Source organism: Catharus ustulatus, chromosome 12, assembly GCF_009819885.2.
Source record: "Catharus ustulatus isolate bCatUst1 chromosome 12, bCatUst1.pri.v2, whole genome shotgun sequence".
In the NCBI taxonomy this organism is placed as follows: domain Eukaryota; kingdom Metazoa; phylum Chordata; class Aves; order Passeriformes; family Turdidae; genus Catharus; species Catharus ustulatus.
Genome location: NC_046232.1, coordinates 18,006,532 through 18,031,422, shown reverse-complemented (window position 1 = coordinate 18,031,422; position 24,891 = coordinate 18,006,532). Strand labels below are relative to the sequence as shown.

Below are 24,891 nucleotides of genomic sequence, written 5' to 3'. Positions count from 1 at the left end.
ACACCTGAAGGCTTTTTTCTCCTCATTATCTCACATATTACTTTTTTAATACCATATAATGATACAAAATACATCCTATTCTTCCCACCACGTTAACAGTCTCAGAGGATGCACAGACACAGTTGTTCTTCTGACACTTAAAACGTTTCTGCCTGAGTATGAGCAGGCACAGAGAGGTACTGCTGTTCAGTGTTTGTCAGGAAAAAGGCATCATAAACAAGATGTGTGTGTGCTGTGTCACCTGGAGAAGTCCTCAGGCAACAGAATGAAGGTTTACTGCCACTGAGGACCAGCAGGATCCTGGTCTTCATTTCTTTACTGGAATTTTATCTTTCTCACCTCTTGTAAGGCTTCACTTGTGAGATTCTCAGCTGGCATCAGCTTCTCACTCGGTGCTTGGACAGTGCTTAGCACAGACCCCTCTACCACAGCACTGCAAGCCTTACTTCAATGCACACAGATTATTTTAAATTCTGCTTTCAGTGCAGAACCCAAAAGCAGACTTAGTTCTGTGTATTTCTCTTTTTTTTCCTTCCATTTAGGACTACATCAAACCCAAAAAATATGTCTCTTTATTGCAGGTAAATCTTTTCCCCAGTACTATTTTAATATTGCTTAGCAAAAAAATGAGTGAGGAGGAGACAGCAAAGGCAGCAAGATTGAGCTCCTTTGATATCTAATTTACTGCACTGGATTCTCTTCAGCTTAATGAAGATAAATGTCCTACAGCTCATTCAAGCAGCTAAAGCTGCTTAATTAATAATACAATGACAGTCTCATGACAATCATAATCTCCCCGAGGAATGGTCTATATATTCTGTTTTGAGCTCACATACAATGCCATCAGAAATAAGATGCTTCTGACAAAACAGTCGTTTTTCTTCCCACACAAGTTATATGAACTTGCTTTGCAGGTAAAGCTCTGTTCCATTCTACTTACATTTTCAAACAAAAAAAATTCTAACCCTCAAAATAAACATTCAACCAGGCATGTCCATGTGTGACCCATGCCATAGAAAAACTGACAGGACACAACTGAATTACATTTTCTGTTCAAAACAAACCCTGAATGCCCTCCTTATCTGGCTCAATGAAAAAATCTCAGAGTAAATACCTTATAAATGCCCAGTGCCTCAGGGTATTCTAATATGTTAAAATTTCATATCCTGGCTACCAAAACCACAGAACACCAGTGAGGATAAAGGCCATCAATACCTCTACATCAAAGTTTATCTCCAAAACCTTTTAAAAACAAGATGCAGACTGTTTTCATCTGGGTTTCTATAGAAAAAGGATATGCAAGCCTGATTCTACTTTTAAGTTAAATTCTACTTTAATCCTCTTCCTTGTCACTAAATACCCCAAAAAGGTGCTAGCCAAGAAACTGCTATAAACAAAATTAGAATTGAATCTCCCTGTTTTGCTTCAGTCACAGCAATGGTGTAAGTAGTCTAAAATTTTATACTTATGCACTGATTCTCTTCCTCTCCATTGTTTCAATCTGAACAATGGGATGGGGATTCAAAAGAAAAAAACAATTCCTCCTGGAAAAAAAAAAAACCACCTCACTAAAGTCAGGGTAGAAGTGTAACCTATTTGTTTCTCACACAGAACAAAACCAACGTTGCCCAACTTAACCCAGATTCGTTAAATAAAAGGAATAATTAGGATCAATTTTCACCTCTTCCATGTGCTTTAAGTTGTAGAGCAAGATCTGAAAAGAACTGAAGTCATTAATTCAGCTACTTTTACTACGTGTACTTAAGACATTTATCTACATCAAACATAAAGTCACTGGGTGATTAAAGCTGTTCAAACACAATACTTGGCTTTCTCCCAAACTCCAATAATACTTTTCTTGCTATATATAGACTTCTCAGAGTTTACATTGCTTTAAAGTGATACAGGGAGAAAAACAATCTTGATTTCACCAACAAAACAATGGGCTCTGAGCTGATGTGTCAGCAGCAAGAGAGTCCCATGGAATTCTGACACTACCCCAACGTCAAACTGCTGCTCAGAAGTTGAAAAAGGAAATCAAGCAGCAGGAAGGGAACAGAACAAAACAGCAGCACACCACTATATAAGTCTATGTTTTGCCTGCATCCTGAGTTCTGGGTCCCTTGGCCATCAAAAGCAACGGAGCAACAGTCCAGAAGGCTCAGGGGAAAGGAGCAAGAGGTGTGGAATAAATTTTGTATTAAAACAACTCAGCAAGCAAGGCAGCTACAGCCTAAAAAAACTTACTTTAAGAGAAAATAAGCAAATGTGGACAGACTCACTGTTGCCTCTTCCATAGAAGGGCTAAATAATTAGCAGAACCATGACAAAGGGTAAATAAAATGGTGTTTCTTGAAACAACAGGCACTAGAACTATAGGAAATTCTAGACAAAACATGTTGTAAATGCTGCAACGTTTTAAGGACTCAAAGGATAACTGAGCAACTTCACTGGTGGGGGGTGGGGAAAACAAACAAAAAGAATCCATTAATGGTTACTAAATATACGGAAACCACATCCAGCTCAGGAAATCCCTGAGCTAAGAATAGTTAAAAGCTGGAAGAGGATTACAGAGTGGTGTAACATGTGCATCTCCAGCCCACACAGATTTGCTCATCAGCTTCACTGGACAAAAGATGTCGGCCCAGCCACCAGCACGGCTCTTAAAGATCTTAAGTCATTCCTGAAATAATTTGCCTTAAAAATGACAGCTTCCAGTTATCCCACCATATAGTCTAGTATCCAATTAAAATTTTATTTTGTACCTCATGCAGGCAATTTAGAAATTAAGAGGTAACATTACTGCAAGAGTCATCAATTTTTGGTACTTTTCAAGTTCATCTCTCTGTTGGGGCACAAGCAGCCAAGTGAGCAGCTTTCCCCAAAACATTCATTTTGAGCCCCTTCCCTTGTGACTGACAATTTTTAAAGATGTTGTGGCAAACAGCTCTTGCAAGAAATACAAATCAATGCTTTTAAATAGAATGGTAACAGAATTTGCTACTGTATCCAAAGCATTGCAGACAGTGCCCACAGATACCTCAAGCTCCTCAGAAAATATCTTTTCTAGATCCTTCCCGAATTTCTCATCCTCTCTCTGTCTCCAGTAGTGAGTGCTCCTACTGGCAATCAGATCAAGGCATGTGTCTGTTTAAAAACACCCCTCCACTCTACTGGTAGTACAGTAGGGTACCATTTAAATAGGAACAGCAATTTTAAATTTTAAGTAGTAAGAATTATTATTAATAAATAACACTTTTTTCCTCAAACAGTCATAAAATCATTGAGGATTTTTATTCATACTCTGGCAAGGGCATCTGTGGATATATGAAGACAAAGTACAGCTTCAGAACAGTGAATTAGGATGAATACATTCAAACTTTCCATTAATTTTTAAGATTACTGATGGACCTGTTCATGCTCTTGTTTCTCACCTGCCTATTCCGTTCATCCATTATTCTTGTGATCTGTATTTTCTTTCTCCCCATTTTTGCCGCCTCTTTCTTTTGCTTAGCAATCCAGAAATAAACTAATCCAAGAAATGTCCCTCTTCAGTGTTCTAACACATGATACAGTTTTCTTTTACTTTGTCTTCAGCTCGAGAAACGCTTCTCACTTCTTCTTATAAGCACCTAAAAAAGAATTTAAAATATTAATGTACAAATTACTAGACAGGAAGTATCATTAAAAACCCACAGAGCCAAAAAACATGTGCACCATGAAATTTCAGTGAGAGATGAAGTTTTTATTAGTGGAGTGTTATACTACATGCTCTCTTTCAATTAAACTCCAACCGGTTTGCTGCATTCTACCTACAAACTACAGACTTTAAATTATCAGTAATTTCACACACTTCCAACTGAATGCCTTAAAAATACAATTCTCAAAGGGGTGAGGCTCATCACTTGAAGCTTTATGCCTTTAGTTATCTGAGGTTTAACACATTTACAAGTTTTGGTAAACTCCATTCAATATTTTAGGAAACTTCATAAAGAAACATTTTGTGTTGCCTGCTTCCTCTTGTAAAATTATCACAAAAATAACAAAACAAAGCCATGAGAATATCAAGTTTCTGTTCCTAAAGCAAATCTCCTTTTGTGAGCTAATTCTTGGGGTTCCATAGGGAAACAAGAGGGAGAAGGAAAGAGGGAAACTCTAATTAAGAGACCACAGAAAACAGTTTTGCAACAAAGCTATTACATAAACTATCACCAAGGAGGACCTGAGAACTGACAGAGTTCCACTCTCTCCAATAACCTGTAAGTGCCACATCAGCCCACACCCATTTGCAGCCCAGTACCTGTTTCACTGTTACATTGCTCACCAAGATGCAGGAAACTTGAACAGTCAGTGTGCCACCACATTTAAATCTGCATGAACTATGTGATATTTAACAAACTTCAAATGTATTTTCAGTTTAAAAATTGCTAAGCCATATTCCAGACATACTCCTTGAATTGTAGGATAACATTAGCTGAAGAAAAACTGGAGAATAATTTAAATTAAATGGCTTCTAGAACATAAAGTATATGCTAGAATGTATAAACATGAACTAGGTACACTTTATTTATCTTATTACCACCTAATACTCATTCAAAGGGGTAAAACCAGCCCAAACATTAGCTGATAACCTCTCTAACTTCCCAACCCAAAACCTCTTCTGAAGTCCAGCCTTGCATATTTTAATCTGGGTGTCACCAGGCCACATCCTTGAGGCCATGTGTAGAAAGTGGTGCAACCACATCACCATCAGACAGTTAATGAGCAGAGACAGCAAGAGGCGATTAGTCACAGGCTACACTTCACAATACATTCAATTTACACCGGGCAAACAGACATGATGTTCTTGGGAGAAAAAAAACAGAGGTGGAGGAACATCACAAAATGAAGAGATGTCATTTTCTATTTACCTGACAGCAACAAAAAACAAAAATCACAAAATGCCCAAGAGTATTTAGAAATACTGTTTCATGAAATTTAAAATCAAATCCACACTCACACAGTGATGTCCACTGGTCTAAAGGATACGCACTAAACACTGCCTATAAAGCAAAACATTTGAAAACATCCATCAACACTGCATTGCTTTTGTTTTCTGCGTGCAAAAGGATTTCTTCCAAAGTTCTGCTAAGAAGGTAATTAACAGCCAGTGAAGACCAGATGAACCAGCCTCTATACAATCAACGGCACATAAGGAATATCTTCCAGGGAAACAACAGTTGGCATATCAATTTATCCCACTTTTATTTAAAAAAAATTTTCTCAGCTCATGCTATGATCACACATTAAATTTAGTTCTGAAAAAATCTGGTTGCCTCCCTTGAACATATCTAATCAAAGAATCTCTAACCAGCTCCTAAAATTGTTTTCTCCTTCATGTGTGGCTTCATTTTTTAAACCTACCATGTATTATTGAAACAATTAATTGAATACAGAATTACCAGAGTCCTTCCTCTGCTTTTGAAAGCCTCCCCCCATCATCACTAGTGCTCAGAAATGGCCACCACACAAGGCTGAGGATCCAGCTGGGGCAGCATTTTATTGGTGGCTACTAGCAGATGTCACTAGGATGGTCAAGGAAGAACACAGGAACAGAATAAAAATATAAACCACATATTCAGGGGTTTTTGAATCAGGAACTTCTGGAGTCCTTCTGCCTCCTGTGACACATACTCAAAAGCAAGTCTATGCAGTGAATAAAATAAGGAACTCTGGAGAAGAGGGGGAGAGGAAGAGCAGTATGATGTGAGATTATGCAATAGACATACTAAAGAATACAAAATAAGAGATGCACAAATGTTTTGTATGAGCTAATGGAAGGCACAGTAGCAGGGAAACACTGTTATCTGCTCTGTGTACTGTCACACAAAGAGAAATGGGAAACAGTCATTTTCACCAACATTTTGTTACAGCTTTGGGGTGTCATTTCAGGTCTTTTACAATGCTTATGCTCTATCAGGCATAAAAGCCTCAAGCTATTTCCCATTTTTGACAGTTCAGTGTTCCCTCTCATCTCGGGTCTTTCTCCAACCTTCAATACTTGTATCACTTCGCAATTCCCGATTGCTATTTGCATGTGTGGCCAGCCCGGGTCCAGGCTCTCCTCCCTCTCCCACAGGTTGCTATGGACACCAGAACCTGGCTTGGAATCGCATTTTCCAAAGGCAGCCCAGCCCCAGGATGCAGCATCCCTGTCATTCTGAAGTCCCACACAAGGTGATTTTCAAAGCTCAGAATTGAAACAGAAGTTTGGCTTGAGCTCAGGGCAGAAAGGACCTTGACACAGCTGCAAAATCAGACAAAACTGTGCAGTAAAAAGGCACTTTTCCTGCATGCTCAGAACATCCCAATGGGAAGTTACTGCCAGTGACAAAGGCATTTACATTTCTAATGAGAAGAACTACTTTTCCTTTTACTCATCCTTGATCATGTCACAGTTGTGGTTTTATTTTCTATCCTGACTAGCAACAAAACTGTGGATGATAAGATAAAAAACTGGGTCCAACAAAGGGTTCCATCGGAAATGTAACTAGAAAAGCTTTCATTTTGCTAAATCATAGCTGCATTACAAATATATATTAGGTGGAGTTCTTAATTCACAAAGCCATCTCATCTAGATTATCAACACACTTTTGCCCAAATAAAGGAAAAACCTCCTGACACACATATGAAGATCAACCCACATTTACATGTGAGAGTAAACACGAAACTAACACGAAGTAACCTTGATGAAGGTAAAGTTCTACTTCCTTAAGTGACAGAATCCAATCACAGCCACCAAAGCTGCTTCACATTACTTGCATGGGCACACAGAAGAAAAAATTAGTTTGTCTTCAAGGAGGACCTCAGGCATCTATTAAACAAAATAATTAGATTAAGAAGAGAAAAAGAAGGAAAAAATCCCACATGCTTCATGATGAGCTTCAAACAGAAAATCATGTCAGTTTGCAATAAAGGCAAGAAAAATTATATTTGTAATTGTCTAGGTAATAGCCTCCCTTATTGTTTAAAAGTAAACTATTCCAATTTTCTGGATTTACTCCCTTCCCCAAAACATGTGAAAACAGCACACTCATTACTGACAGACAACAGAACCACATGCAGAAACACACCCCTGTAACTGCACCTTCAGGAGCTCATCTGAGTTTGTTGTTAAGATTGCTTTCAGTTTCACAGACTGTTGAGAGAGATGTAACTTTAAAGCAAGGAAACTGTATTTGACCTATTTAAAAAGATTCTTTCAAGGGTTCAGTGGAAACACATTATATCTGTGCTAAACTGCACAAGGTCTGGAAGCCTCCTGGCAGAACAGGTTAGGAAAAACTGTGTCAGAATCATACTCCTTCCATTTAATTTCCTTTTATTTCCCTCTGACTCTGTTTTCTTGAAACTTCCATTTCACCACCATGGTTACAGGTTACATCTGACAGTCCCCGTCTCCTCACGGCTCATTTACTGCAATGCACACAAAGGAACGAGTGTCCTGACGTCAGATCATTTGCATGAAAACACAGATCTGCAGAGATGCATCTTACACAAGCCTTGGGTATGGCTCACTAAATAGCAGAGAATCATTTTCCCTAAACCAAGATTAATTAATCTTTTTAGTCTTAAAGGAGGCTGTGCAGATAATTTTGTAGATTTGGCCCCTCAGCATGAACTGATGAGCACAGACTGATCATGGGTGAACTGCACAGTTGCTGGTTATTCTGACACTGCACACTCACATCAGCAGGATATAAAAATTCCCATTCACAGCAACACGGAGATGAGCCCCACCATGGGTTGGTTGTTGCACACCAACAAGGCAGATAACACAGAGTATTTTATTTTTCCACAGTACTAATAATGGACAAATGTCAGTGTCCTCTCTCCCTGCCCCACAGTGCTGAGTAGAAGTAGCTGGGGGAAAAAAAAAAAAGGAGTCAAAGAATGTCTTCAGCAAAGTAATTTATCTAAAGGTTAAAGAGCTGTGTGGAACAAGGTCAAACGTGATTCTCAGACTCCATTTCACTGTCCAGAAGTGAAAGAGAAGAACATTTTCTTCCTCAGAACCTCAAAGACATGCAAACCATGTAAACATCTTTTTGTCTAAATCCCATACTAACTACACAAAATGCCTTCACTCAGACATGCCTGCACTGACACACGTTGAGGTCCATGGATGTCACCTCTGTGCTCTAGGCATTCCACCAGCCCTGCTCCAAAACTCACTGCTAGCACCTGGAAGTTAAACCTGTAAATTAAAATTCCCAGCAAAGGGATTTTACACACCTTTATGTCTGCATTAACAGAGACCACAGCCAGACCCTTGCTGGGGTTTTTGCAGAGGTGTGCAAAACCAGAACCAAGCAGTTTCCTCCAGCCACATTTCTGCACCATCCATTGCTGTAAGTAGTGGCAGCTGTAACTGTTAAACAATCACACGGCTCCCTTTCCAAAACAAGGGTACACGCTGTCATTTCTCTCTCCCTACTTGCTGCACCACAATCTTAGGAAATAAATCTTTTTTCCATCCTCAGTTTAGAAGCCATTCTTTTCCATCCAAGCAGAGCCTCAGAGTAAATGAGAGTGGCCTCACAGCTTCAAGGTCCTCAGCCACCAGTGATACACAAGCATTGTTATAAAACAATAATACAACCCTTAGCCAAAATCACTTTTTTTTTTTTTTAAGTGGGACAACGTAAAAAACAGGAAGGCATAAACAATTCTTTATTGATATTCAGGTTTTTGATCATAAAACACTTGTTTCTTTCAGCTGGGAAGAACAACGCACATCTTTGGTACAAGACAGTTTAAATAAACTGTACTTTTATGATTTGTGGAGTTTTGCAACCAAACATGATCCTCACTTCCACCCTAACATCCAATGTATTTTTGAGCTTCTAGTCTGTAAGTAATAGAGCTTTTCAAATTATGTTTTGAAGGTATATTAGAGAAAATCATAAAGTATTTTTGAAAAATATTCTCACTGAAGAACTGCACCTTCCAAGTGCTACTTAAATCTACTGTTGCTCAAAAAAGGTTTTTTTTTCTGCCATTCCCCTCCGTGCACTCAGTCCTGCCTAAGACAAAGTGGAACAACTCTATTTTCTTGCATACACAGTCAGTTAATATGGTTTGATTGATAAGCTGAAATTCAGGATTCTACAGTAACTGTTATTTGTTATTAACAGCAAGATAAGTGAAATAATTAGATTTTACCATCTGTTCTTTCTTGCCAATTGCTGCAAATGGGAAAATTAAGTTGTATCAAAAATGATCTAAGATTGAAACGCCTGTTTTAAAAATAAGTTTTATTACTCCTAGAATGCACTTTTCTCAGTTTGATTTGCCTGACCTGACAGACCAGTTTTCCAGAACCACCAGCATCACCTACAACAGTACAGGCACTCCTAGACAACGTGACATATGTGACAAATGTGGCCTTGTCCAGGAGCAGGGACAGCCAGGAATTCTGCTCTGGTTAGTTACTTTCAATTAAATGGGTTTAGTTTTTAATAATACTCAATACTCTGACTATACACTTTTTCTCAGTCTTCTCTTCAGTACAAAAAATCACTATCATCCTATTCTGAGCATTTGTACTTTATACTCCCTGGAACCAAAGCAGCCATTGTCAAGTTCTCTGTTTAAGAATGCATATTTACTACATCTTCTCAAGTAACACTAAATTCTATTTTATTATTCCCATCCATGGTATTTTCTAAACTAATTTATTCTTGGATTTTCAAAAATACATTAGAATAGAGTTAGAAAGTAAGATCTGGAAACTGCTGAGCTAACAGTGGAGAAAGACCACAGAAAAAGAACTGAACTTTCAATACTGGATTAAAATCCAATTTTACATACAAGTAGAATATAAAATATTAAGTAATCATAAGAATTCTGCTGCCAGACTTCTACAAACAAATTAAGAAAATAAGTGCATGACTGAATAGCTGTCTGGAAAACATGTTCCAGAGAGTTTCTGAAGAAACTTGCTCCTAATTTATCATGTAATTTGTTGAAAGAAGTGACTTTTCCATGGTATACAAAAATAGTCACAAACAAAGATGATTCAAGACACTGTTAACAAAACAAACCCCAATATTTAAAAGCTGAGGCCAAAAGGACTGATTTCCTAGTGAATGAACCAGAGCTTTTACAACAACTATGTCAGTTTGGTTATAATTTTAGAATTTTTGATCAGATAAATTCTCCCTTTTTTTCCATTTACAGCTGCTGGAAAATTAATGAACTAGATGCAGAAATCTAAAATTAACTTTGGATATGATTGCTCCATAGCCAAAGAGCATTTGCAGATATTTAATTAGTGTAAAACTGATGTTTGACAGCTTTCACAATGACAAGCTCAAAGTGCAACTCCAAGCATTTAAACCCAGCTTTTAACCCCATAGGTATCTGTACACTCTAAGCCACAGAAGGAAGGTTTCTTTCCTGAAGCAAAATATACATATAGAACACATTAAATGTTTTTCAAGATCAAAAGCATTTGCCTCATTCTTATCAGGAATTTGTAATGGCTGTGGAACTTAATTACCATGTGGCCAAAAAATGGCACAGAGCCATGTTTGTGTTATTACAACTCCTCTTGGGCTCAAATGAAGGGAGCCACCAGAGGAACCTTCCAAAATGCTGATAAGAACACTCTGCCAGAGATGGCTGTAAGTTCTACACCACTGGACCCACAACAAAAAGCTGCCATGAAACAGCACTCCTTTGTACAGGAGACAAAACCCTGTGAGATGTATTTTTTATATTCACCTTGGGATGGGGATCACCAAAACCTTGCTGCTGTTCTCAGCAGGGAAAATAAATTCCTTTCTTTAATAATGATTGGGTAAGAGTCAGCTGAACAAGACACCTTCACATTGCACCGGTGATTAACTAAATAACAAACAATTATCAGTGTGATCAATTAAAAGATTAATTCTCATGTTTTTCTTCGTCTTACAGTAAGTGAGAATAAAATACATATACAGGATTGTTGAGTTTCCTATTAATATATTTACTAACCAGAATGGAACTTTCTAGTTTTGCAACATCTTAATACTTCATTAATCTTCTTCAGGCTCACTGATGCATCTTTAGATAACACTTAATATACCGTTAAGCCATGACTTTACGAAAAAATATTATCATTGTGAAATCTCCTTCCAGAAACCTTCATATTTCATCAGTTACAGCAGTGACACTCGAGCTTTGATAACTGCTACCTTGGCTCATTACATCTCCCATCTCAATTTAACTTTATCAATAGATCAGAGAATAGAGCTAATCTTATTTTGCATAGCAACATGCATCTGGCAAAGGTGTAGCTCATTATCTGTGAGTTCTCACAATGGCTCTGCCCCACTTGTCACATCTCTGTTTATCTCCACGGCAATCAGCAGAGCACTGCCATGCCCAGACCTACTCACTGTACACAGAGATGAGATGGCTCACAGTTCCTGGAACAGAATTCAGCTGCTAAGTCCTAAATTCACCTGGTCAGATTTCTGTGAAATTCAAGACGAGAGGCATCACTTTTTTTTCTTTTTTCTTTTAAATATGTGGTCTCTAATCGTTTTCCTCCCTTTGTAGATAATTGAGTTTACAGGTTTGCTCTGTTCCTTTTTTTTACCATGGTCATGCCAGGCTGAATTCAGTGGGAGGAACATTTTAAACATAAGCAACAATATGTCAAAGTAAACTTAAATTCAGGTTGCCGGCATTTCTATATGGAAATCCTTACCCGCGCAGAGCACTGTTCTTCCTTTTGTCTCTGAGAACACGATTTAAGCAGATTATCCTTTCTGAGGAGTACTGAAGCTTTTTGTGTGCGTGCTTTGGAGGGGAAACACTATTTCACAACCATTTAGAATCTCAACCAATAACCCACATGTAAATAACTGAACATTTATAAACGAAAAACAGACAAAAATATCCATCTATACACACTGACTTAATCATATCTCACACTAGATTATTTTGCAAAAAAAATACTCACAAAAGCAACATCAGAAAAGCACAGATACAGTGTATTATTTTTACACATCACAAAATTGAACAAGGTGCCAACTGAGCTAAATCAAGCAGCATCCTGATATAAGATCTGAAATGTAGAAAAATGAAGACAGGCAGAAAAATACTCAGAACACAGCACATACTACAGGGCAATGTTATGAGATCTATTACTCTTATCCTTCAAATATTCTCTTTTAAATTGCATTCAAATTCTGCAGGCTGCACTTCACTTCCCTTGTAGCAAATGCAAAAGCAGCAACTCTGCAGCCAGGTAAAGCAGTGTCTGTGCTCAGGATATTCAAACTGACTGGTATATAACTCACACAGTTTTCCCAAGGCAAGAGTAGAAACTACAGATTTCTCCCTAGGAAAGATGTAAATAAAAGGCATTTGTGTTTGTCTTTTACTTTCTTCTACTGGAAAAAACAAACCAGAACATAAATTATGAGGTAATCTTATTTAACACAGTTTCCCTATTGTAGAAAATTGTACTAATTTGGTACTTCAGCAAACCGATCTTTGGGATTAGCAGCAAGAGTTCTAAAACTCTCTGACGTCTGAACACTAACTAGTGAGTAAACTTCTAGTAATTCTTTGTTACTTTTTATGAGGAGGGAAACTGTCCCCTGTGCCTGCAAAGTACAAACTGTTGAGGTAATACAACAAACAGCCGCAGGACAGCAACTTCAACACATGTTCCTGAACAAACATTACAGCCATCAAAAACATTTACAGCTGACTTCAGGAATGTAATGGGATACGAAGGCAGCCACAGCATTCCGGGGCTTTGCTTCTACCTTATCCTACAGAGAGCTTCCCCAAGTCAGCCTTCAAACCTAACAATGCCAGATTTTATTGAAGTTCTCAGCAAGGGACAAATGGGAGTATATTAGAGAATGGAAAATAGAAGGATTATAAACAAGATTCTTCCTTGCACATTGTGCCCTTGCAAGATGGGTTCTGGCTTCCAAGTTTGGCTTCAGTCACCAGTGGCTTTGTGACGCAGAGTGTTGTATGCTCCCATTCTGTACATGGGAATCATCTTCCCAAGGTTTGGCTCATCCTCAGTTATCTGCCTCTTCCTGATGTTATAGATCAGCTTTTCTTCATGCTCTGCACAAGCCACAGGCTCCAAGCTTCTTGCACAACTCCCATCTGTGTTGGTTTTTTGTCAGGGTTTTTTTTACCTGCTGTGACAGGCAGTCTCCATTTCTCTTTCTTACCAACTACACGCTTCCAGTCTTCCCGAGGATTCCATGTGACACACACCCCCCTTTTAAAGGAAATAGGACAGGAAACCCAAGAAGAAATACAAAAGAGAACACACATCAGTGATCTATAAGAAGCTTTAAATCACTGAACAATTATCCAGAAAGCTTTCTTGATAATTTATTCGATGTCTGATTAAATGACAGCATGCAGTCATATTGTTGAAGTGCAACAATTATAAACCAGACAGACACGACAACATAATGCTTCAAGCAGGCTGCATGCCTCAGAAAGACACTCAGCAAACCATAAAGACGCCTACGTGTTTCTAACAAAGATTAGTGGCAAGTTTCTTACTCTGTGGCTGCCACAGCCTTTGTTCAAAAATCAAACTCTGCTTTTAAAATTCAGATACACCACCAGTTCAAACTTCCAAATAATTTTTTAAAAATTATACCAAGTATATACTCTATACTTAGTATTTCTAAGATATTAAAACCACATTTCAAAGGATTGTTCCCTGTATTAAGCAAACAGTCCCATCATATTTAAATAAAATAAACCACAATTGCTGTTGGTAGGGGAGCTACAGCAGATCACAGAGCAGGTCCTCTCCAGACATGCACGGAGACAGTTTCTTTGTAATCTAAACATTTCAGAATCCAAGGCAGACAGGTAGCAAATAATAAAATAACATACAAGTGAGATGAATCCACTCAGCTACACCTCACTGTGATAATCTGCAAAAGGATTACATGCAGGCAGAACTCAGGCAGCACCAAGGAACTGAGGAAAATGGTGCTGGGCACCACAGACAAAAAACTGACTCCCATGACCTCTCCAATGTCAGCAGCCACTTTTAAAAGCAACCTAGAATGAAATTCCTTACAGTCCAAAGCATTTTATCGATCCAAGTACAAGTACTTCATCTTAACAGTGGAACTGCCCTCCATTTGGATTTCCATATTCTTAAAATCAATCATGAGCTAAGTCTGTCCTAATCAAGTACAGGGCAAGCCAATAAAACCAGAAGTTCAGAACATTAGGATCCATACCCCAACACCTAAACTTACTGCAGTAAAGAAGTAAGAATATTACTCAAAATATATTCTGCTTCTGCATATAAACGTTTTTCTTTTTTGGAAGGTGATGTCTGGTAGTCTGGGCACTGTTATGTCATTAACATTAACCCAGCCACTTGGATTCCCTTGCAAAAATGTCAATTTAACTACACTGATAGCAGAACATGGACTCCTCAGATAAGACCTAGTCTCTGAATTTGAGGTATTCTCTGAATAGAAAGCTAATTCTGAAACTAACTTTGAAACTATTGTGCCCCTAGCAAGAAACTAGCATACACAGTCAGTTAATATGGCTTGGTTGATAAGTTGAAATTCAGGATTCTACAGTAACTGTTATTTGTTATTACCAGCAAGATAAGTGAAATAATTAGATTTTACCATCTGCTCTTTCTTGCCAATTGCTGCAAATGGGAAAATTAAGTTGTTTGACCCTCAGTAACATTACTGCTTCACAGCAAAGCCATGTGATTCAAGTGGCAGATAGCAACATGTATTCAAATACTTGATTCAACAGCTTCTGGAATGAAATATTCCGTGGCTATAAAAACAAGTGAGAATTCTCAGCCATTTGTTCCCATTATTGTATTAAAAACAGAAATCCTTAAAACTTCAAAAATATCTCAATTTCTCATCTGGTCAACAAACCCTGACAAACATCTTACATGAAGAGGGTCACTAAAAAGGTGAATTAGAAGATTCAGCTGACAGAAGTTTAAGTGAAGGGCCAGAAAAATGTTAATCAAGGTCCCAAGCAAGAACCAGTTAAGTGATCCACACAAACATATACAGTCCTTCTGATAAAGTACTACATGAGTAATGTATTACACCACTGAGGAACTCAACAAGAGCAAGGAACATTGAGAAAAGAAAGGTATCACAGAAGCTGGCTCTTAATGTGAAAGGCAGCTGGGCTGTTTTCACAACTGCATTAAGTAGGCAGGAATCTGAAGCAGAAGCTCAGACAGTTTCAGATTAATGTAGACTTCCCTTACTGAAAACCTCTTACATTTAAACAAGTATATTCATTTCCCTTTGACATGAAACATCAGATGCAAATGTGAGCTGTTTGAAACTGTAAGAGAGACATCTTGATCTTCACCACTTAGTTGGCCAACTAGCATCTGATGCAATGACTGCCTAGACCTGACAAAAACCAGGGTCCATCAGGAATCAGACTACAAACCATAGCTGGCCATCCAGACCTGCAATTACGCATTAAAAATGAAAGAACTGCCACAAACACCAAGAAGCAGCCCTGAAACCGTGCCAGAAGAGAAGACTGCATGATCTCTTGCACTATTAGACAGAGTGGACATCTCAGCATTTAATTATGGCATCAGTGATTGAAACCTGCTCGGAACACGCACAGAGCAGTGCCTATTTCACACACACTGCTGGACCCCTTCCCTCCCTGCTGCCTTCCTCACCCCTGACACAATCCTAGCTAAGAGCCCTGAGGAACCTCATTTGAGTTGCAAAGCAAACACAAAGCAGTTAGCTGTGAATGACTTCTTGAAGGTGTATTGTGGTTAAGAGCAGATGCATTCCACCATAAACTGGATGTTCCCTGTAGCCCTGGTAGCTGAAAATGTGCAATGTGTGAGTTCACACACCTCAGTCAACCCATGAGCTGGGAGAAGTGAGATCAAGTTGGTTTGAACTCATGAGAAGTGACAGACACAGAAATTATTTTCATTTATCTACCAGTAACATTAGGGCACATATGAAAGCATATGTAATCTTTTGTGTTCCTTTCTCATATGACAAGGAATTTTGTCTTTCTGAAAAACTCTAGGTACTTCCTTACTAAGATATTAGATATTAAATACATTTATTAAAGTGGATTCTGCATACTAGAATCAGATGCTAACTTAATTATTTTACATTATCTTATTTTACTCATTCTATATCTAAATAACCTGTGAACATGATTATATAGAGTTATATGAACTAAAAGTCAATCACAGCAAATTGACACAGTTTATACACAGCTTTCAAGAACCTGCTGAGAAGCATTCTTGCCCCTGCAAGAAATCTTAACTCCCCTAAGAAAAAAAATTAATTGTTGAGTACTCTGGGGCCTTCAGGACATTAAAGCATTTCTCTCTCACATGCTGACTGGAAGCCTTGCAGCAGCTGAAGCAATAAATATTGACAGCAAGCTGGCAAACAGCAGATAGCAGTGCTCTGCTCTCCAATTTCACCTGCCTCAGCAAGAGCCAGCCTGGGAGGGACAGCACAGCCAGGACCTCTCCAGCTCTGTTACTGCTGCTCTGCTCTGGATTGAAAATGTGTTTTCCCCTCCAGTACTGGTGTACCTTTGAACATACCTGCTCCTCTGTACCACCCTGAGAACCTGAATCCCCTCACTGCACACAGATACCCAGTAACAAAGCTCTAACTGGCAACAAATCATACAGCAAGAACCTTCCAGCACCCAGCTCCATCCTGTCCTGCTCTTTCATGATGCTTTGCAAGTCTTGCACGAGGCCACACCTTGCTTAATAAAAACCAAACAGCCAACTCAGAGCAAACACTGGAACAGCTGCATGCCAAAATACAACAAAGTCCTGACAGCTCATGAAAATTGGAATTAGTGAAGTGGATTTTAATTAGGAAACTGTATTGATGACTGAGTCCTACTTTTCCCTCAATTCCCACCTCATATCCTCTATTTTGAGGTAGGATTACAGAAGCTATAAGGAAATGCATTCAGACTTGCTTAAAGAAAATTGAAAACAAAACACCGTGACTACAAAATTCTGTCTTCCCAGTGGGAGAAAGGGATCTTTCCAGCAATTCCCTCCCTGCATTCAGACAAACTACAGATTGCTAGTTGGTTTTTTAGCAGACTCCATCCTGCTGCCAAGTTAACAGATTTTTAAACTGAGATTTGAAACAAAGACTTCTTGGTATAACCCAGAAGGTTGAGCACTGAGCTGGACCTAGTTCTCAAAACTTGATCTTATGATTTCATCTGGAGCTCAGACACTTTTACCCCTGCACAGACACACCTATGATTATGGGCTATGTTTAGATTTGTAAGAATTCACCAACATCCAGTGTCATCATTTTCTCCAGCACACAGCCTCACTAGGGAGGGGTGGAGACATCCTCCACACTATAAACATTTGCCTGCTTTCAAAGGAAGATAGGAATCAAAACAAGCTTACCCTGTACTTCTAGCAGACACATATTACATCAACCAACACTTGTGGAGATTCTTCCTTCTAGCTTCTGGTGGATTTCCTTCCTCTTTGTCTACCACTGAATGTACTTCATTTTGATGGTAATATCTGATTAACAACCTCAGCAAGCCTTTCGTGGTGGCAGGCACTCCCCTTTGTAAGCTTCACTTACCCAAAATAACACAAACCCTTCAGTATTCCACAACAGAAACAGGAGCACATAAAATCTTAAGGCCACCATCACTGCACAGTTCAGGAAGAGATCTGCATGCATGAACCAGATCCATTGCACAGGAATAACAACATTTAAAGCAGCACTGAGCTTTGGTTTAAACAGAGAAAACCAAGACTTCTGCTCTCACACCCTACTGCTGCCAAATCCTTCCATCTGCATTAGCTGCAAGATGTCAGCTTGGGCATGGAAAGGAAGAATTATTTAGTGCATTTAGTGAATCCTCTGATTCAAAAATCTCATTTCAGTCAAAAGGGTGCCCTTGCCGAGGTGGAACAGAAGCCACAATGCTCCTGAACAGGATGGTAATATCCCCATAAAATTCCCATGGAGAGGAGTGATGCTCTCAAGTGTCTGTGCTTTGTTCTCTTTTGAGTTAAGTCCAGCTCCTTCAGGGAAAATTCTCACCGTGCACAGCTGGAAGAAAGCCCTGAAGGGAAGAGCAGGTCCTCAAAAGCAGAAGTGTGACAGAGGACAGCAGCAGAAAGAGTTAACAATAAGTTTGTGACATTTTATCTAATTTGTGCCACATAGCACAGAACAAAGACACAGACCTGGTGTTTCAAATTTAGTAGATTCAAACAGGCATTAAAAAGAAACTGATTTTCATTCACTTTTGAGTATTTCACCTTAAGGGAAGGTCTTTCAAGGATGCACATGATATTCTTTGGCCTTCTGAAAATTAAATCAATTAAGCACAAGACTCAGTTCTTGTTAAAATGTTATTTAGAACAGCCATGAGGAAAGGAAGAGTAAATAATGAAATTGAAGAAATATTAGTCAGTAGGACTGACTAACCACTACAAAAGCTGCAGCTTTTGCTAGAGGTCTGAGTTTCCACTGGTGGTTCTGCAGTGTCCAGGCTGCTATGGAAAAACCAAAACAGGAACTCTAAAGGGACCTGGTTGTTTTCATGTATCATTAACTCAGGAGCTTGTGCAGGAAGAATATTGATATTTTGAACCACTTTAAAAGACCAATCATGGCTCCCAACACAACTACACCCTGCAGGGCTAGAAATAGGACATATGCTAACATACATAAAGGATGCTTTGTGGAATAAATTTCAGTTCTCTATAATGTTTAAGACATTTTAATGCTACTTTACTATGTGCATTCTTAAAAATCTACTGTGCTTCCTTGCAAATTTTCTGCAAATGCAGTATCTACCACAACTACAGAAATCAATAAAAAGTATGTTCAGTCTTTGAAGTTCACCAGTCCATAATGACAGTGCATCTAGAATACAATAAAAACCCCAAATCCAACAACAAATTATTCAGAAGAAAGTGCCTACATGGACTTCTCAACAGGAAGAGATAGAAAAAGCTGATAGCTGGAGAAGCACATGTGAAAATCACAGCTGGGGGAAGGTGGAACCTTTCATTCCTCTGCTTTCAGGCAAGCTTCACTGGCAGGACATGGGACCTGGAGAGGAAAAGAACTCCCAAAGCATTCAGAATCCACTTCAATCTTCCAGCTGAAGAACACAATCATGCAAGGCAGAGCCTAAGGAAATCCTTGAGCAATGTGTTGGTATTCAGTATTAAAGCTCCCCTTTGCTGCTCAGATCCAGCCCAGGACATTTCTCCTCACCTGGGCCCACAGTTGCCATGCAACAACCACACTACTACCACAGAGAAAATGGGTTTGTGCAACAAAACAGGGGACAGTGAGCAAAGCACCTCACTCTCTGCTCAGCACAAGACACCAAAAACGCCTGAACTGTAAACCAGCATCAACATCACACTTTCTGCAACAAATCAGCAGGGAAAATACAACATTTCATTAGGATTTTGCATAAGCGAGATTATATTCCATTAAAGAGATTATCCACTTCTGAATGCTGTCTTGATAGAGGACTTATGTGTGCCACTCTTCCCTGCTTATCATCTCCCAAATGGTGTCCTGTTAAATCTGCACAAGGCATGTTAGTGACACTTTAGCTTTTAAGCACAGATGATACCAAGACAGTCTGACAATATACAGCACTGCCAAAATTTACATTTGTGGGTTTTCTTAAAGATTAAGTACCTGAGGATCAGATTGCTATTTTCAGATTTCATTTGAAATTTAATCTTTGGTCATTATGGCAGCAGAAAACTGAACCATAAGAGCCAAAAAAACCAAATAAAACACTCCAAAAATTATGGATTTTAAAAAATCTAACTACTTTTGAATTCTGTCTCTCTTATATTGACATACAGAGACATTGTTGCACCATTCCAAATTCTGAGCTGATTACACCCCAGTTACAAATTGAGCCTCTTTAAATAGTTTGATAACATTTTATTTAATTAACAAAACTCTGAAAACAGTCAGAGAAATGTTAACTTTTGAGAGCTTCTCTGTTTTATTCACTTGTATAAGATCACATGGTTACCAGACACATGCATGCTAAATATATTACATGCTACCATGGCAGCAGGTCAGTTCTGCACAAGCTGCTTGTATTAAATTTCTCCTGTAAGTGACATTAGAGTTTAGCTCTACTCCAGCACATATAGGAAGAGGCTTCACATTCCAAACTACCATCTGAAGGGGAAAACTATGCCAACACAGTACTAAGTATGCCTGTGCTACTTTAACCCATTTACTATTTTAACACACACATGCAAGTCTTGCATTTATGTTATCTATATTATGAATTTTTCAGATTCAAAACTCCAAAGCTAATGGCTTTGTCATAGTCTTTTGCTAGGAAAATTTACGGAAAAGGTCACACAATTGTAGTCTATAATATGTGACACGTTAAGATTGATGAAATTCCAAACACTGAGGTCATTAACTGGGTAGGATATTCAACTACATTTGAAATCTTTTACTGGTTTATTAAACTGCCTGGATACACAGCAACTACTAGAACACATTTTAAATAAGCATAATTGCATATTGTTATAACAATTTCAGAGCAGATGTTCTCCATAAAAGACAGCGACATATTAAAAAATCCCACATATTGTCTCTACATATATATTGACATGTCTAGAAATACACACACTGGCATATAAAAAGCACAAACAAATCTGAGTTGTCAAAATTAATGGAGCACACCCTAAAAATATTTCATCATCCTCTGTTACAATGCTTTCTTTCCTATGTCATCCTACAAGAGGACAGCACTGCAGACAATGCCAGCCTAATGGGGAAAGGAAGGCAAGCTCTTCTAAAAGCAGCCTCGAGACCAACACAGGGAGTTTCAGATTGTGTTTCATGGCTTTAGACTGGTGCCTCAGAGAATGCAAAGACAAAAGGGGAATAGACTTGATCACCAGGGTCAAGAGAGGTTATCTGCATTCTGCTGGAGGTACATGCATTAATCCTTTTCTTTTCCTAAGCACAGGGAAAAGCCTAACTCAACCACTTATCAGTAAGGGTGTAATCACAACAAGCTTCAGTACTGACGTTGGAGGCAGAGGGACTCATACAGACCTTTGGTAAATATTTAGGAGCTAGCCCACATAAAAATCCCAGACTGTTGCTACTGTAGTGCAACCATATCCACAGGGGGTAGGTGAAAGTTCTCACAGACCTACTTTAGCTGCTACTGCGTGTTTGCTGCAACCCAGAAGCACATCCTGACACTGCTCCTCTTAAACAGAAATTCTGTGAGATGGTTTATACTTCACTGGTCTTCCCTTTCCACTGGCTGGGGACAGCTGGAGACCAGACAGAACTACCAGCAGGGAATCAGCTTACCCACAATAAAGATCTGCCATGGGCATACCCAGAAAACAGGGAGAGGCAAAGGTAGAGGTAGGCCTGGATTTTGAGCAGATGATACTCTGAACTAGCTCATTATTCAGAGTCCTCCCTTAATTACTCTGCAGAGCACAGCAGCATTTGTCAAATAATACACTGACTGAAAGATACAGAATACCACATTTTAACAGAAGGAAATTATAACACTTCTAATTTATTTCACCCAAAGGTTAAGCACCAAACTATAAAATGTCTGCAGTATGGCCCTGATAGATTGACCAGGTTTCATTCTGACATTAGAACTTCTGCTCTAAGGGACCATGCTGGAGGCACAAAATCATCTCAAATTTGGGGGGGGGACTTTTTTTTTTAGCAGGAGAAACACTTCTATTAGCTAGACACAGAATATGCGTTCATTTAGTGTCACACATTAGCACATGATTGAGAGCCTTTATCCGGTCAAACAGCGTCACACGGACCAAGTGCTAACACACAGCACAACTGTGCCTGAAGCTCCAGCATCGAATCTGGGCCATCCCTGCACTTACAGGTTTCTGTGCAGCTGCTGGAAGAGCTCCCCACCCCCCGACCCAGGGGAGCACAGAAGCTGTCGCTGTGAAGAGGAAAGAAAAAAAATCCTTCTCTGGAACCATTCTTCACCTCTGCAGAGCTGTCACAAACGTGAGCCTGGCTGAATTACCATGTTCCAAACTTGGCATTTGACTTGTTACTGCTCGAATATTTAAACCATTGCTTTCCTACCTGCAGCAGAGCTGAACCCATTTTGTCATTACATCTTATTTGACATTTTTTCCACATTGATGACTTCAGAGGTGCAAAGCATTCTGACCTGCTATTAGCAAAGTCCCAGCATTGAAGAACAGCACAACACAAGCCCCAGCACACCAGGATTATTCAATAACTCACACATATATCAGATTCCTTTCACAAGAACACACAGAACTAAAACCAAGAGCTGCTCTGATAACAAAGCCCCACAGAAAAGTCATGACATAACTGAACAGTAAACTCCTATATGAAGACAAAACTAGAAAGTGGAATCTACAAATACAACTTGTCTACAGAAAACATATTTTTCACCTTTCTAAAGAACACATTTCTGATTGCACAATTAAAAACCAGCTTCTAAACTTTATCAATACAGTAAAAACTAAATAAACAGTTGTTTCTTCTATAAGCAAATAATATTATGGTGCTTCACAATCTTACATAGCAAATGCAACAAGTTTAGACTAAGAAACATGCTCAATATTATACAAAGCAGCACCAAAAGAATCTCACTGACCTTGGTGAAGGACTTGGAATTAAATTATCTGCAGCTGTGAAGTGTTACAGGTTACTCTTACTTCAGAAGCAAACAAAAGCCATCAACAGGCAAAAATCAAAATCTATCCAACACGATTATCAACAAAAGTAGAGCTTGCATAATGTAAAACCATGCAGATGCTCTGAGTTTTAGATCAGAAAATAATTGTTTTATTTGTCCAGAAGTGTTGGTACCTAATCAGTCAGTTTTGGAGCATCTGCTTTTCAAGACCCCAGGGGAAAAGAAGAAACAAAAATCTGTTAATGCAACATACCCAGCTGACAGAGCTAGAACTGTATTCATGAAAACACTAGAAGACACACCGAAAATGGAAGATATTAAGATAAGTAAAAGAAGATATACTTGCCAAGAGTAGAATCCACAACACTTGCTTTCTCAGGAGAAAATACACCAGCACTTTAACACATAAATCTGCCAGAGAGCTCACCATCTACCCACCAGGAAGTGAAATGAAAGAAAGCTCAAAAAAATAGCAGAGAAAAACAGAAGGGGGTGTGGTGAAAATACTTCTTGTTTACTTGCAACTATCTAAAAAAAAAAATTATAGAGAATAAACAGCTGAAATCTGACATATTCACTCATCCAGATCATCACACCAAAAATCACTTGAGCTGCTTACAGCACTTGCTTTTACCAAGTCACACATCACACCACACCTCCTCTACACAGCACCGTGCTGTCACACTGACAGGGGACACAGCACCAGACTGTTCAACTGCACCCAGGCAGGGAGATGCACACTGAGGCATTTGCACAGGGGCAGCAAGGAATTCAAAGGCAAGGCACCAATCTTAAATTTTCTCAATGGCAAAAATACTCAAAACAAGGCAAGGTCTGCCAATGAAGTAATGTGCTGCTAACCTAATGGATTAGCAGACAAGTCTAAGGCACTGAAGTCTTTCAGGTCACAATTTGCACTTTTAATTTAACCTACAGGTATCAACTAGAGAACTGAAAACAATGCAGAAACATAGCAATTGCACTAGAAAATCATTCCTAATTTTTTATCTTGCATATTTCTAAAGAGCAAGAGCTGATGGAAATAACACTTGGCAGAACACAGTCCTCAGTTAAAACTCTCAGAGTCAGGCCAAATTACAACAGGTAGAAACTACCACCATCATCATCCAACCACTATCATAACCCAAGACCTGGATGCTGGGCACTTCAGAAGCCTCTGTCACACATAGATACCAAAATTACATAAAATTACTATGTCCCCTGGTTTCCCCAATTTGTTAAAGGCCATCTGAGACAAATCTTTCTTAGAACAGAGACATCAATCTAGACCACAGACAAGTTTTGGAACTGCAAGTTTTGCTGAAAGCCACAAGCTTCATTGTTGTTTAATCACCTAAATTAAATACATAAACGAGATTTCAGTTTTTTTAAAGGATGACTGATTTAAATTTGCCATATTAATCTACATTTGAAGCATTTCACACAGCAACACTTGCTAAATCAAAAAACCTTAGTATGTTCTCACAACACACAAAAAATGACCAAAATACATCTAATAAAGAAACAAATGGAAAAAGAGTAAAAGTTGGTGGGTGCTGTCATTTGCTTTACTGGAACACATCAAATAATTTCAGTGCTGTTCCGCTAAAGATGTAAAGAAGAGCTGAGACAGGAATTCACAGCTACAAACCACACGAGACCACGTGAGATGTACCCACCTCAGAACGCAGGTGCACTGCCATCCACATCTTGCTAGTGCATAATCACAAGTGAACATATTAACCCAGTTTCCCAAAGCCTTAATGATGACAAATATGACACTGAAAACATGTTCTTCATTAAGAAACAGGTTTGCCCCATTTAGGTGCTACAACTAACGAGCATTTTGTGGAATGATGGATTTTCAAGCTGTAGGGATAATGAACTAAATTATTTCTGTGTGCTATCCTAACATGCCACTGACTGGCACAGCTACATTAAATGAGCTTAAAGGTGTCCTGTATACATCTACTCATACACATTTATCAAAACAGAGCTTTACTGTCTAAGAGGGGACCTGAGGAATTCTAGCTGAACAGACAAACAGACTATTTCCCCAAATTTGGACTAATCCAGAACACAAACCTAATGAGTAATATTTTTCCTATTGTGTTGCTCTTC

The 24,891-nt window shown here is 38.8% G+C and overlaps 1 protein-coding gene across 5 annotated transcripts in view; it reads right to left on the bottom strand.

Annotated features, from left to right (window-relative positions):
* The window catches only part of MEF2A (myocyte enhancer factor 2A), an 81,276-nt gene that overhangs the window by 43,705 nt on the left and 12,680 nt on the right, over positions 1 to 24,891 (bottom strand). For all 5 annotated transcript variants that reach the window (XM_033070268.2, XM_033070264.2, XM_033070266.2 and 2 more), the window contains exon 2: positions 3,435 to 3,632. In XM_033070268.2, coding sequence (XP_032926159.1) covers positions 3,435 to 3,488 — 54 coding nt within the window. In that variant the 5' untranslated portion in view covers positions 3,489 to 3,632. The remainder of the gene's footprint in view (positions 1 to 3,434; positions 3,633 to 24,891) is intronic.